The 14,266-nt window shown below is 37.8% G+C and overlaps 1 protein-coding gene across 1 annotated transcript in view; it reads right to left on the bottom strand.

The window, feature by feature from the left end:
• Positions 1 to 764: 764 nt before the first annotated feature.
• Positions 765 to 14,266, bottom strand: part of KIF5B (kinesin family member 5B) — a 33,698-nt gene continuing 20,196 nt past the window's right edge. Inside the window, exons 15-26 of the mRNA XM_059488893.1 lie at positions 12,902 to 13,045; positions 11,606 to 11,794; positions 10,624 to 10,741; positions 10,217 to 10,278; positions 9,993 to 10,102; positions 9,715 to 9,816; positions 7,669 to 7,729; positions 7,493 to 7,564; positions 7,234 to 7,338; positions 6,518 to 6,734; positions 4,707 to 4,836; positions 765 to 3,309 (exon numbers count right to left, since the gene is read on the bottom strand). Of these exons, the coding sequence (XP_059344876.1) occupies positions 3,303 to 3,309; positions 4,707 to 4,836; positions 6,518 to 6,734; positions 7,234 to 7,338; positions 7,493 to 7,564; positions 7,669 to 7,729; positions 9,715 to 9,816; positions 9,993 to 10,102; positions 10,217 to 10,278; positions 10,624 to 10,741; positions 11,606 to 11,794; positions 12,902 to 13,045 (1,317 nt within the window). The 3' untranslated portion in view covers positions 765 to 3,302. The remainder of the gene's footprint in view (positions 3,310 to 4,706; positions 4,837 to 6,517; positions 6,735 to 7,233; positions 7,339 to 7,492; positions 7,565 to 7,668; positions 7,730 to 9,714; positions 9,817 to 9,992; positions 10,103 to 10,216; positions 10,279 to 10,623; positions 10,742 to 11,605; positions 11,795 to 12,901; positions 13,046 to 14,266) is intronic.

The following is a 14,266-nucleotide window of genomic DNA, read 5'->3' as shown; positions in this document are numbered from 1 at the left end:
CTGCAATTAAAGAGGTCTGAGTTGATCATCCCCTAGCAGATTCAGAGATTTATTCAAAAAGGGAGCTCTGTAACTGAGCCATCTTCTGTTAACAGGGCACACTAGGACATATTTTACAGTCTAGATCAGCTCACTGCTGGACAGTTTTACAGATGGCAATTTCTTCCTCCTGAGATCTTTGCTTTTACAGTAACTGTTCAGGCAGACTTAAATCATCACCTCCTTTCTGCTTTTTATATATATTTACAGATCAAGGCTATACATCTAGCTAAGTCTTTTTCTGTGGAAGTTATCCAGAAGTTGTTTGCAGCCTTGCACAACCACACTGCTCCATAAAAAACATCAGTTCAATAGCACTAAGAAAAAGCAGAATCAGCTATCACAGATACTGGTAAAGGAAAATGAGTCCCTGGAAAGGAAAACAAGCCTACAAAAGTCTAGATGGCACAGAAATACTGGAAACTGATTAATCTGTCTCAACCAGAATGAGGGGTCACCAAATCAGCAGACACCAAATTTAAGAAAAGAGAGGCTCACAGAGCAAGTGATAACTCATGGTAATTCCTTTCCAACCAAGTTTACATGGATTCTGGAAACAGCTGTCCAAGCACGTGGATAAAAAGAGAGCTTTGAGCACCACCATACAGACAAGTGACACCAACCTCAGGAGAGCCCCAAGCACAACTCAACACACCTGGAGAAGGTTGTTGCACCACCATATCTGAGCACTTGTAGAGATAATAAATGGAATAAATGCACAAAAGTTCAAAGATTTTTCTCCTCTTTATTTAAACACAAATACATTTACAGCATGCAGGTAAGTTAAAACTATATGGCGTCTTCTCCAAACCAATTGTTTTAATGCATCTTAAGTGTACTGAAGTTAAATCAGATTCCACAGGTAGACTTGTCCTCATGTCAAATTTAGAGTTACACACAGTAGTGAGTCAGCATTCAAGTTATGTAAATAATTTAGTTGTTCACCAGAAATAAATATTATTTCACCAAGTTCCTATCCTAAACCATCTTTTAAAAATATGATCTAGAGGAACATAAAAATAAGAACCACTCAAAAACTGCAAGTCGAAATAGCAGTGTTGAACATTCCCTGTATAGACTGAATACTTTAATTTACAAATTACAGTAATTGTCCTGTCTGGCTGACCTATGACAGCCAAACCAGAAAGCACAGAAAGTTGTGTGGTTTTTTTTTTTCATTTTTTACATTTTAAGAGGCAGTTCTTGGTAAACTTCATAAAAGGTTCAAAATAAAAAAAAAAGTTTAAATATAAAAAGGTGATGTACACTGAGCTACACACTAGTTTCTATTTAATCTAATTTTTTAAACACAGCAATTTTCAGCACCAAAACCCATGACAATTACCTACAGGAATGAAACCCTCATTCACAGGCATGAGAAAAAATCCTGCTTCATTTGAGTGTGTTGTTTTTATGACAAATGACAAATTGCACATTGACAAATGAAGGCCTGAAAACCTGTAGTTAACATTGAGAAAGATGATGGACAGTGCTGATTCCATGATGAGAAATTTAATTCAAAATATGTTGTTGTTTCTTTATTTTTTTCCCCTCATTATGCTGCCTTCAACTGTGCTCTAAAACAGCTGCAAGTATGGAGTGTTCGGCGGCCTTAGTGAAGAAAACTGTCTTAAAAGCTGAGAACTCCAAAATAGTGGGATTTCCAACTGATACACTCAACCTTTAAAAATCAAACTACTAAAAATTCAGACTACTGTAGATATAGAAAAAAAGTGGTTCAAGGTCTAAAATTTGACTATACTCCACCATAATATAAATATTTTGCCTATTTTAAAATATAAAAATTGAAAGTGATTTGCTCTCTGAACAGTCACAGAGTTTCTATTGTTTCCACAATAACTGAATACCCAGCAAAAAACTCAAGCCAGAACAAAAAGTTTTATCAACCAGGTCTGAAAAACTCATTGAATTCTTCCAGCAACACTAAGTTTCTTCTTTCTTAAAGACCTGGTAACTAACTAGTTTCTATACAGAAGAAGGCTGTCCTAAAAATTATAGTGGCTAAACCCTATTAATAAGTTAAGTAAATTATACTATAAAACTTTAAACCCTGGATTCAGCTCAGTGAGACTACCAGAGCTCAAAACAAACAAACAAAACAAAACAGAAAAATCAAAACCCCACGTTTTGTTTTGTTAGCCACTTTACAGGACTTTATTGCAAAGAGAAGAAAAATATTCAACAACTACTACTTTGGACATTTCATATACCTACTTACAAATGAATTACAAATACAATTCAGGGTAGCACTTTATTTTATTGTTATTTTAAACACATGCCTCTGGCATTTCTGGATACATCAGTTTTAAAAAGTTGTGTCCTTTATTTATGTATCTGAATTCATTGGCCTGTTGCTGAAAAAATATTTTTAAATTGAAAATTAAAATTTTAGTCAAAAATTCCAGTACTGTATGTAGTGGAATATAAAGTTACAGTTTAGATTGCCCTCATTTCACTATTACAAAATAGTGAAAGTGAACTGTCACAGATACAGACAAATGGACAGACAGGCTCATCAGAATGAAGCAGAATGTTTTCACTCCACCAGACCATACTGTGTGCAGAACCAGGAACAGGACAGATGGGACAATCCATTGCCAAAGTTCTTTGTTGTAAACTCAGGTTTGCCCTTATTTGTGTACAGTATTTAACTCCAAGTCACCCTGTGGCCGGGCACTGGGTGAGGTAACAGTTACAGAGCCCTGTGCTCACCCAAGCCTTCAGTGTCAGCACTCCAGGATGCTCACACTGTCCAAACACAGTCAGCTCCAATGCAGCATTCCAAAGGAACACTGTCATGCAGAGCGCCGCCCTAATTCAGTGGGACATGTAGTGTTATGTCAAGTGATAAAAATGAAAGTATATTTAAACACTGTTGCACATTCCCTAAGACAATAAGATGTACACAAATTAAGCTAGAAAATTCGAACTAAGATTTTTCTCAACGTACATTCAGCTTGGCACAGTGCAGACTAAATTTAAGACATGAAAGACAAACTGTGTAATAAGCAGAGCTACACTTTAAGTAACATGTCATTTTTCAAGACGCCAAAATTGCACTCTAGTTGGTTTTTTTTGGGAATCAGTTAGCAGAATTTGTAGAAGGGGGAAAAGCTGTACAGGCCAGGTATAATTTATACAATTTTCAAAAAATAATCCTACAGTCCCCAAAAGGAGAGATTATTGTCATGGAATGACTCCCTCTACACAATATCCAATCCTCCTCATGCTGCATTTACTTTTCAGCAACTGTAAATGAAAAAAAAAATCACAGAGTTAAGACACAAAAGCAAAGTTATTTACATTTACAGTAGACTGTATCACTATTTACACGGCCTTTAAGAGCCCAGTTCTTAAACCACTCAGATAAGTGCTAATAAAAAACCCACTTTAAAATAAGAAATCACACAGCACACAAAGCATTTAAGCAATGCTGTCTGCTACCAACGATTTTACAGCACCACAAACTGACTGGGTATGCAATATGGATTGTAATAATGGAGTAAACATTACAGACAGAAACCACTTAGAGCCCAGCTCCATTTCCCACGACTGTTGCTGCTATTCCTGGCTAGTGGCAACTCCTTGGTCATTCAAGGCAAATGTTATTCAAGGCTGAAGTACCCATCAGTTCAACCTCTTATTTACTAAGAGACATTTCTGAACAGAACCAGGTACCCTGAGTAGTACTACAGCCCTGTTTTCTTTGAACTGGAGAGAAAGCTTGGAAAAGTCAGTCAGCTAATGAAAAGAAACAAATAGAAACAAGATTGACAAACTGTTCTGGAGCCCTTCAGAAGAGGAGCACCCAGATTTCAAGCACCTCACCCCATCTTAGATGTATTTCAAACTGAAGATGCAGATAATTAACTAAGGAAATGTCTAGAAGACATTTATAGACACATGCAAAAGTAAAGATGACAACAGAGAATATAAAGTAAAGCATTACTGTTAGGTGAACAACAGATCAACAAACTATAACACAGATATTAATTAAAAAGAGAGATGATTCTGTAAAGCAACTTAAGCATATTTAATACCATGCAACAAGTAATTACTTTGGAGATTAGAGATGTTTTAAGGTAAGTGTACATTTAATTTCAATTACTGTAACTGCATTTTAGCTAGGCTAACATTTTAAGTTTACTGGACAAGGACACGAATTCTTCCGTTAAATAATTCCAAATCACTGACACACAAAGCAGTGTGCAAACACAGTAAGCAAAGTAAATAAATAACATGTAAAAATAGGGAAAATTTTATTTCATCACTGAATGTTTTCCTGAAGAAAATTGTATTTTAAAAGATACTAGCAAGCCAAAAGAATTTAAAATATCCAACCCTTTCTCAAACAGTGGCTACTGTCTTTAACTGGTAACCATCTCCAGCTGATTGTTTCCACATTTAGTTCTACTCCTGCAGAACACCATCAGAATTACCATTTTACAGCAAACACACTTTAGAAGAAAAGCAGCAGCATCTTTAGTCAGGTGTACATTTTACCATTCCTCTGGCGATAAAATTCTGAAAAAAGGAGGAGTTAATCTGACTATTCAAGTGGCTTTATGACACAGAATGAACTGTAACAAACCTAACACAAAGCAGTTTGATCACACATCTTACAAAAAGCTACAGGACAAACTTACACTTTGTCCTGCCGCCCGCCTCCGCGCAGCACAACTGGCTGGCTGTTCTGAGTGAACGCACCTCCACCGCGAATTGCACTTGGATGAGTTGGAGAAGCTGCTGGATGCTGGCCAGGGCGGATAGGCTTAGCTGCACGACAAGAAATGGGACTTACAAATATACACACAACAGTATCTTGGATTATTCAAATTTACTGATATCATTAGCCAAATGCAATAGTCACAACTGAATGCACTTGGAATAAGAAAACAAGTTTAGAGGATGGCATTGTGAGAACGTAGCAGATTAGTGTCAACTACAACAAACCCTAGAGAACAGACAAGATTTTGCTTTTACTGTTCCCTGTTAAAGCTCAAAAAGCTTCTGATAAGGATTATCTTCACAAGAGATATCTGTGCCACCTAATTTATTACCTTCTGTGAATCCTTTTTTTTGGCAATAAGAACTCAAATAAGACACAACACTAAGCTTCCTGAGAGTTATGTATCAGTAAGCATTCATACTTGCTGTCCTTCTCACATCTCCTTATTGATAAAGTCACTAGGTACTCTCTCTGCAGGTGGTTCTGTGTACCAATCCAGCACAGATAACACTGCTTAATCAACCTACCACCACACAAAAATAAAACTTGCTCTACAGCCAAAGTAAAAATCCAGCAGTTTTGACAGGTTGTTCATAAGCTGCATACACTTAATAAACTGTATTTTCAGTCAGTTTTGCACTTAGCTCTTAACAGAACACACATAAGGTATGTGTAGGACTTCACAAAGTTCTGTAATATTAAAGAGAAGCACTTAAAATTTCAGCAGGCAAAAAAGAACCTACAGGCAGCAGCTGCAGCAGAGAAACACTTCTCAATTACTGCCTTATAGGAAACTGATCTCCAGGAGGACATGACTAGTTCATCTAGACATTTAATCACAAGAGGCTGTGTACCTCAGTTTTCACTAGAGAACTGTTTTCTTGGAGATCATTTGAGAGACAATTAAGACACAAAAGCACCTGTCTGCAAGCTGTCACTTCATGTGACCAAAAAACTTAAACTATTTTGCAACACCTCCTTGCAGACTTGCAGAATATGAGCAAAATTTAACTGCAACACTCATTTTAGTGACATTAACAATTAAGAGAAGTGTATTACTGACTGAAGGCCTTCAGTTCTACAGCTGTAGTGTAATGTGCACAGTTAAGTTCTCCATAGGTCACACACCTTCTTCATCCTCAGCACTTTACAGAGTAATGGTAAGTGGAACAGCAAAGGAATATGACTATTCTGCCTCCACCTACCCACCCTTTTTTCTGTTATTTTCCCCTAGAGAGGGCTGTGGATACTCTATGTTTTGGAACAAAGAACTGAAAAGGTAATTAAGGATGTTTGGATATTGTGGGTTTCTGTCTGCTTCTCTGCCCCTTAAGATCAGATAATTTTTGTTGATATTGTTGTTGAAGGTGATGGCTTAATCTTTCTTGTTTCCTTGCAATACCTCTTTAGTCTTAGAAATTGGAATGGAATTGGAATCATCTAAGAGATTAAGATTCACGTGCAGTGTACTGTTTCTTCTAGGAAATATATTCAGGCTAGAAATCTAGGTTGGTAAGCCTTTTCCAAGGCCAAATAAAATCAGTAAAAAGGCAAACAACCATAAAGTACCACCTCCACACACAGTCGGTTAACCAAAATATTACTCACAGTAGAAAATAGATCACATTGATATGTGCAGTTTCAGTGATGGCTGAAAGATCACATATACACAAAAACAAAACAAAAGTAGGAGAGATTAAGCTTTGGGGTAGGGGATTCTGTACTCACCAATTTGTGCTGAATGTCCCCTTCTGGCCATATTCTTGGATCTCACAGCTTCCTTTATACGATCTACCTCCTGCTGGTAGCGCTTGCGGTCGCGAGAAGCGTTCTCTTTGGCCTCCTTCAGGGCAGACTCCAAAGCTTTCACCCTTTCAGCCGTGGCTCTGAGTCGCTTCTCCAGTTTAGGAAGTTCGCAGCGCAGATCAGCATTATCCCGTACCAGCTACAAGCCACAAGTGATTATTTTTGTGGTATCTCCCTTCACAGGGAGAGCCAACCAACCACCCTCCTCACCCCTGAAGAGACAAAGCAGTGGGCTTGCTGTATTAACTCTGTTTAAGCTTTTAGTAAATCTATGGAGGTCAGTGACATTGAGACTGTCATTTGCAAAATCAGTTACTGTGGAAGAACCTGCTACCCAGAGACACCTCTTCCATCTGAGACAGGCAAGCAGCCCTCAGACTCATATATGCAGTCTACACACAAACGTGGATCCCTTTCTGTTTAAATGCAGCTATTTTATCATACACCCACATGTACTTAAAACAGCTAAATAATTTATGTCACAAAACAAGAGACTAAAGTTTTCCTTTATCAAGAGACACACTAAAGATGTAGAAGTATTTACCTACAAAAGTTATTTCATGACCAATAGACAGTTGCTGCTGTAATAATGGATCTGGAGTTGTTTCATTAAAATTTGAAATGAAGTCTCACTGTACCTGCTTGTGAACCTTTGTAAGCTGTTCAAGATTATTCTCCAGGAAGGAAATCTTCTGTTTCTGTGCAGCACTGCCTCCTGTATCATCTGAGTCAATCTCAGCACTCTGCAGGGGGAGGGAGACAGGGGGCTGACAACAAATCTGAACTTGCATAGCCATAAAAATTAAACCAAATAAACATCAGCTCCTAACTTAGTTCTAAACTGAAATTCATGCAGCATTCTCAGAAACAACAAGTTTAACTACAGCACCACATTACCTTTTTCACTCTAGTAGCCAGATCTTGAACAAACAGCTTCCGAAGATTGTGAAGAGTCTGAAGTTCTTTTGCCTACAGTTAAGAACAAGAAATTAACAAAACAACCCAAACAAACTCAGAAAGAAAAATAAAGACAAATATTGACATTTGCTTTGGAATATATTCTGACTACTTACCACAGTCTCTTCCAAACCCTTTAAATCTTGCCTTGCTTGTTCCCGTCTGTCCTGCATAACCCTAAAAGAGAATAAATTGTTCCTGAAATATCCTAGAAAAATCAGAAATTTTCTTTAGAGGACTAGAGTAATTAACACTCTATGGTACAAATGAAAACAGTATTTTGGTTGAAGTCTTAAATTAAAGATGGAACCAACAGATGACACTCAGGCATGGGGGTGGTGGGATTGGGGGAGTTGCCAAAGGAAAAGAGGGATGCACTTTTAATATTGAATACAAACAAGTACATTCAGATGCATAAATTGTAAAAGTTTCTGGAATAGTAAAAGACAAAACTCTTAGAGTTTGCTTTGGAGTGATTATTTGGGGAGATCTTATTCTACAAATGTTCTTAGCTGTGACCAGCTGAAATAAGGATCACGTACCAGATTAAAATTGTTCTCTTTGTTTTCTTTAACACCTCACTCTTAACAAGTTGGCAAAACCAGCAATAAACAACAGTGTCAGTGTACAGGAATAGAACCTGATGATTATCTGTGTACAGAGCTGCTGTCTTGCCAGTTACTCTGAAAGCATTTTCTGCACAGGAAATGTTCTTTCTCAGAACTGTAAGTCAGTGCAGTTACCAAGATGACAGAATACAGGAAAGAAATGTGCACTTTTTTTATGATCTGAGATCAGAACATAAAGTGAAAAAAATGAAGCGTTCCTGTTAACTAGTTAAAAAAACTTCTTTTCCTCTTGGAATTTCTCCTCACTCAGTCAGTTTCACTACTAGCTCACAGTTAAATGACCAGACATTTGATCTAATAAAATATTCTAAATAATGCCACTATCCTATTCATTGCCCAGGATAAATAGTTCCAGGCATCTCCTACAACCTCAAATGGAAAAAAATTAAAGTGCATAATCTGCATTGTTCCTGGTTTGTCATTTGCCATGCACATTTATGATATTCAGCGGAAAACAACTGGATTCAAAAAGTCTGGGGGAGGACACAGAATACAATTTTTAGAACTTCTTTGAAAATCTTTTGAAGAGGAATGTTCCTATACAGAAGGTGCTTTAAAGTGGTCAGTACTAGATGTAGCTGAGCCTACAAACTGAAATAGAAAGCAATAATGTGGGATGTATAGCAAATCTTACAAGAAAATCTGTTGTAGTTAATGTAAGTTTTGTAATCACTGTGGCAGATAGATAAATCAAAATAAGATGGAATCACAAGATCAGAGTACAGTTAAAATTTTAGTCAGTTAAACAGGACAAACAAAAAGGTAAAAAACAAAATAGCAAGCATTATTTCTTGGTTACCAGCACAAATGAGTCAGGTCCCTCTGACTACTTCAAATACCATGATAAAAACCACTGTGTGTTTTAAACATAGCCAAAAAGAACTTTTCAAAGAGTACTTTAAGTATAATGCATTTTTAGCTTCTGTAAAGATAAATTTGTATGCACCAGGAAGGGGTTACAACTGATACACTTAGAAAGATTTCCAGGAGACTAAGGTCAGATTTCTAGAAGCTGAGAATTCTTTTCAAGTTTGACTTGGATAGTACCTGCAAGCAGAATGTAATTCCACTTTTCCACTAACTTTTGAGTCTCTAATTCACTAACACATTGTATTTAGTTCATCAATGAAGCATGCAATGTTTGATTTTAAGAATAAACCAATTAGAGCCACCTAACAAGTTAAATCACCCAAGAACTATAAAAAGATTAAGGGAACACAAGAACCACAAAAAGAGTAAGGGGAATTGTTAGAAGACTCTTGCAGTCTTACAGAAGGCAACACTTAGCTGCAAACTGAAAAGTTAATTACTCCAATCCATAGCATAATAACAAAAAAGCAGTTGTGGCCTTCATATCTTTCATAATTTTACTCCTTATTTTAAGTATTCATGCAGTGCAAAGGTTCTAAACAAGTATAGTATGGTCTTTACAAGGATACCATAAAGTGAGAGGCACTGCATCAGTGGCCACTAGTTGTAGAGCAAGTGTCCCCACACACATTTGTTTCACACGTCACTTTCATTATCACTCACGTAAGCTCATGAAGTTTTCTGCTTTTCTCCTGATCAGTCGCTTTCAGCTTCTCATGCTCAACTCTCAGACGTTCCTGTTCCAGCATCATCTTCTGGTTTTGGCTGAACACAAAGGAAATACTTTATCAGCTGAAGCTCTTAGCCCATTCAGTAACAAAATAGAAGCCAGAAGGACAATTCTGGAGGAAACTCTCACCACTTCCTCCCACTGTACTCTGCTTCTGTACTTGCCCAGTCCAGAGACATTTGGCACCACTAAAATAAAGCCAAATACTCACTCTTGAAGCTCAGTGATGAGCTTCTCCTTTGCATCAACTTCATCCCTCAGACTACTGATTTGTTTCTGATGTGTCTCACGATGGCTCTGAATTTGCTGCTCCACAGCTTGCTATTAGAAAAAAACAGAACATATTAAATGCTCTGAGTTACCACCAGGCTTCACTCTGGGGGGAATTTGGGTTGTTAGGGTTTTCTTCTTTTTTAAGCAATGAAATTACCTCACCTTGACTTCATTTGCAGTTTGAACCTTATTTAAGTGCTCTTTCTCCATTTCATGGACCTTTTCTAGAAGGGATAGAGAACAAAAAAACCCATTCAGCCAGGTATCTACACAATCACATGGATGATGGCATTGATTTCCCTTCCCTTGCCAACACCTTACAATTTGGAAAAAGTCCCCTCCCACCACAAAAATTAATTAAATTAGTAACACCTTTAATCCTATCAATAACAGTTCTTTCAAGCAGCAAACATGTTTTACCATGGATTAATGCTACATGTTTAGTAGCAAAAAGCCTTTCTATAGCTCTACCTTTCAACCTAAACAGAACAGAGCAATTCCCACTTTATATTTATCACTATTTTGTTAAAATAGTGGTGGTGGGTGGGGTGTAGGGAGGCAAGTCCTACCCTGTGCTCGGAGTTGAACTAATTCTTCATTAAGGGAATCCACAGATTCTTCCAGCTGCCTCTTTTTCTGTTCCACATTCTGAAGATATTCAGTCAGTGACTTGATCTTGGCTTCATGCTTGTGGAATGAAAAGATTCATTTGCTTTGGAACTAGGTACCATGGAATTACATCTGCATAAACGGTTCATACTTATTTTTTACACAACAAGTAACCTCATCTCAAAACAAAAATGGTGCCAGCTAGACTCTTAGAACAATATGACTACTCAAGTAGATCTGTAATGCAGCCTTTAAGACAATGTCTTTATTCTGGGTTGGAATGAAATACATTTTTGGCTGGGAGATGTTTTGAATGTTAAATACTAACAGAGGCAAGAGAGGGCCACTGTATTTAGAAAATTGCCCTGAAATGTGCATCTCCTGATTTTAAAAGAGATGATTATCTGTATGAAAAACAATACAGAAATATTAAACTGCATGTCTAGATTACAGTTTTCAGAAGTGTTAGAATTCACATTACTTATCTTTTCTAACAATCACATTAAAATGGCCTTTCTCACATTAGAAATAAATTTAATCTGCTATACAAACCTCCTGATATTTTACTCTGCTATTACCTCTCCCACTTCCAGCCTGGGGCATTAGCAGGCAGAGTGCCCACTAGCCACTGCTTCTGTAAGACTTGCATTTGTAAAGAATCCTGTGATGGAGAACACACAGGCTCCAGTATTTAATACAAGTGCTACAAAAGCATTAGCAGGCTACAGATAAATTACAGGAATTCTGACTTCCTGCCATGCAGAATTACTTAGAAGCATCCAATCTGATGACAGTACTAAGGAAACAGCTGAGTCTTATGGCTGTTCACTCACAGTGTGCTTTGTAAGGTGCCAAAAAAACCCCTGCAACTTTTTTTTTTTCCCTAATAGGTTAATGAATTTAATTTATAAAGAACACTGTGCACTGTAGAGAAATATTTACCTGTGAGATCCGGAGCTGGCAGGCAGCCAACTCCTTTTCATTTTCTTCCATTTTCTTATTGCTTTCAGCTTGTGTGCCTTCTAACTGTTTGCAACGCTTCACCATTGTTTTCACTTCTGATTTCATTTTGCTAATGTACAGCCTTGCAACTGTGAATTCCTCATCTATCATGCCAGTTCCCTCAGGCTGCTGTAAAGGGTGGAATAGCACATTTAGAAAGCTCACATAACAGAAGTGAACTAACAGTGCACTGGAGCATCTTAATGCCCAGGACATATCCCCAGCCTCAACTGATAACCACAGAACTTCAGAAAAAAAAAAAAAAAAAAACAAAACAACAAACTTACATTTTGGTATTAAAGTTTTCTGATTGATTGTTGAGAAATTTGTACAAAGATAATGAGTTGCTTGAAGAAGTAAATGCAATTCACAATTTATTTCTAATACTGCTCAGAATGACTTACTGCAAGTCATTCTTGCCCTACAGCCATCTTCTAGACTTATCTTTTACTTCATGTCCTCATGCTGTTTTTAATACAAGTGTCATCCTGATTGTCACTGTAAGTCAGTATTAGATTTCCAAGACAATGCTGTTGATTATGACCACTTCATACAGCAGTTTGATAACAGGATTGAGTAAGGGTTTCACTGAGAGAAGCACCCTGGAGATCACCAACCATGGGCAGATCCCAGTGTCCTTCCAGATCAATGTATCTGTCCTGGAGAACACAGGTAAGCAGGGCTGGAGACACTTCCTGTGGGGGAGGTATCTCAGACAGATTAGTTTAAGCCATTGAACTTGGGGAGGTTTCTGAGCTTTTTCTTCTCAGTGCCCCTGCTGAGAGCTTTAGAGACAGAACTCCCCTGGCCAGCCATGCCCAGGGACCTGGCCTGCCTGTGACTGCCCTAGTGCTCCTGTGTAGAGGCCAGATGGGCTCATCACCCTGGTCACCTCTCAGCATGCCCTTGGCTCCCATGGGTATCAAGTTTCTTTGGGCACTCTGTGGGTTTACTTTGCCAACCAGTAGGGTCTGCTGTGTTTTTGAAGTGCTTTGTTTGAAGTTCACACTGTCACAGCACTTGTATAACACTGCTTCAGAAAAAATGCATAATCAAATTCTGTCTGGGACCTGATTAAGTCACAATACAAGGAATGGAGAAGCTTATGTCCAAATTATCAATATAGATGAAGCTTCCTATGGTGGTAATTTTTATCATACTAAGAAAATGTCCCCACCTATCCACAATGTATGTGTTTAATACATGGCACTGAAAACAGCAGTGATTAACTCTTACCTTGACATCATTATTTCCTACTGCAATTCCAATCTCTGCAAGATCCTTTAGTAAGGAAGCCATCATTTCTGTTGCTCGTTTCTTCTGATGGTTGGTCATTTCTTTAAGTTTCTGAAGCTCTGCATCTATACTGGCTAAAGTGACCTACAGTAAAAGAAGTTACCCTTGATTAAACAAAACAACTCTTGTTCTTGGAACTAGTGTCATACTATTTACAGAGCACCAGCATTTCTTCTGAAAGAACTAAAAAGTACTGGGGACAGAGACCTTCAACTCACAAAATCTTAAAATTCTGCAACAAAATTAGTGTTAACACTGTTAAACAGCATTTAGAGTTATATACAATTAAATATTGCAGGGAATCACATTTATAGAAAAGGGTAAATGGACAGCGAGTCCAACAGTTTCCACCATACTTTGGTAAATTAAAACAATTTCAGTTCTATCTATCTGCAGAGCTCTTAACTCTTCCCTACTTGCAAATCAAAAAATGAGAATACTCTTCCAGTACTGACATTTCATAAGCACAATACTTATTCTTGAGCACTTTTTCAGCTGGTTTGAGCTGCTGTGGTTGTCGTGGCTGCAGCTCAGCAGCTTGCATGCTCAAGAGTCTGCTATTAGTCTGCATCTCAGACAGAGATGCCAAAGGATGTTTACTGCATGGGTTAGCAGTGCCAGATTGGGATGTCTTCATTTTATGACACCTCTGAACAGTTGCTTTCTTGCAGATTGAGTTATTCATGACACTCACTGGATGTTAGTTTTAATATCTAGAATCAGTACCTATAACTAAAAACTACACAAATAAAGCAAACAAGAAAAAAACCCCATCAAAAAACAAACCATACACTTCAGAATCATACACACAGAGCAAGCCTATTCCAAGAGCCTTTAAATGCTGCTCATAAGACTCTGACTTTCATAATTCTCAGACTTTGGCCAATCTTCAAGTGATGTAAGTTACCAGTTCAGAACATTCAGAAGATTAAAAAAAAGTTTCATGATCTTGTGAACTTCAATTACATCACTAGTGCTCTCCCATGTCAAATGTTCCTAACTGAAAATTGGAAGACACAGCCACTAGAAGACTCAGATCCTCTTATCTTTGAGAACAGAGAAGAGTGAGACTTGTGTCATTGATACTGTCTGCAATGCCAGCAAACACGCTGATCCTTTCCAGTACTTAGAATTTTAGGACAGTAGGTAGAGTATTAACAGCTTAACTTAAAACTGATTGAGGTCTGCCAAAAACTGGCTACCAAAACTGTCAGTTCAGAAATGTAAGGAGGATGTCAGTTCAGGGATGTAAGGAGGTGCACAGTAGCCTGTGAGACTGAAGCTGCATCTGTATTTTAACAAGGG

The sequence above is a fragment of the Ammospiza nelsoni genome, chromosome 1 (genome assembly GCF_027579445.1).
Source record: "Ammospiza nelsoni isolate bAmmNel1 chromosome 1, bAmmNel1.pri, whole genome shotgun sequence".
NCBI classification, from domain to species: domain Eukaryota; kingdom Metazoa; phylum Chordata; class Aves; order Passeriformes; family Passerellidae; genus Ammospiza; species Ammospiza nelsoni.
This window is presented reverse-complemented; position numbering and strand designations above follow the sequence as displayed.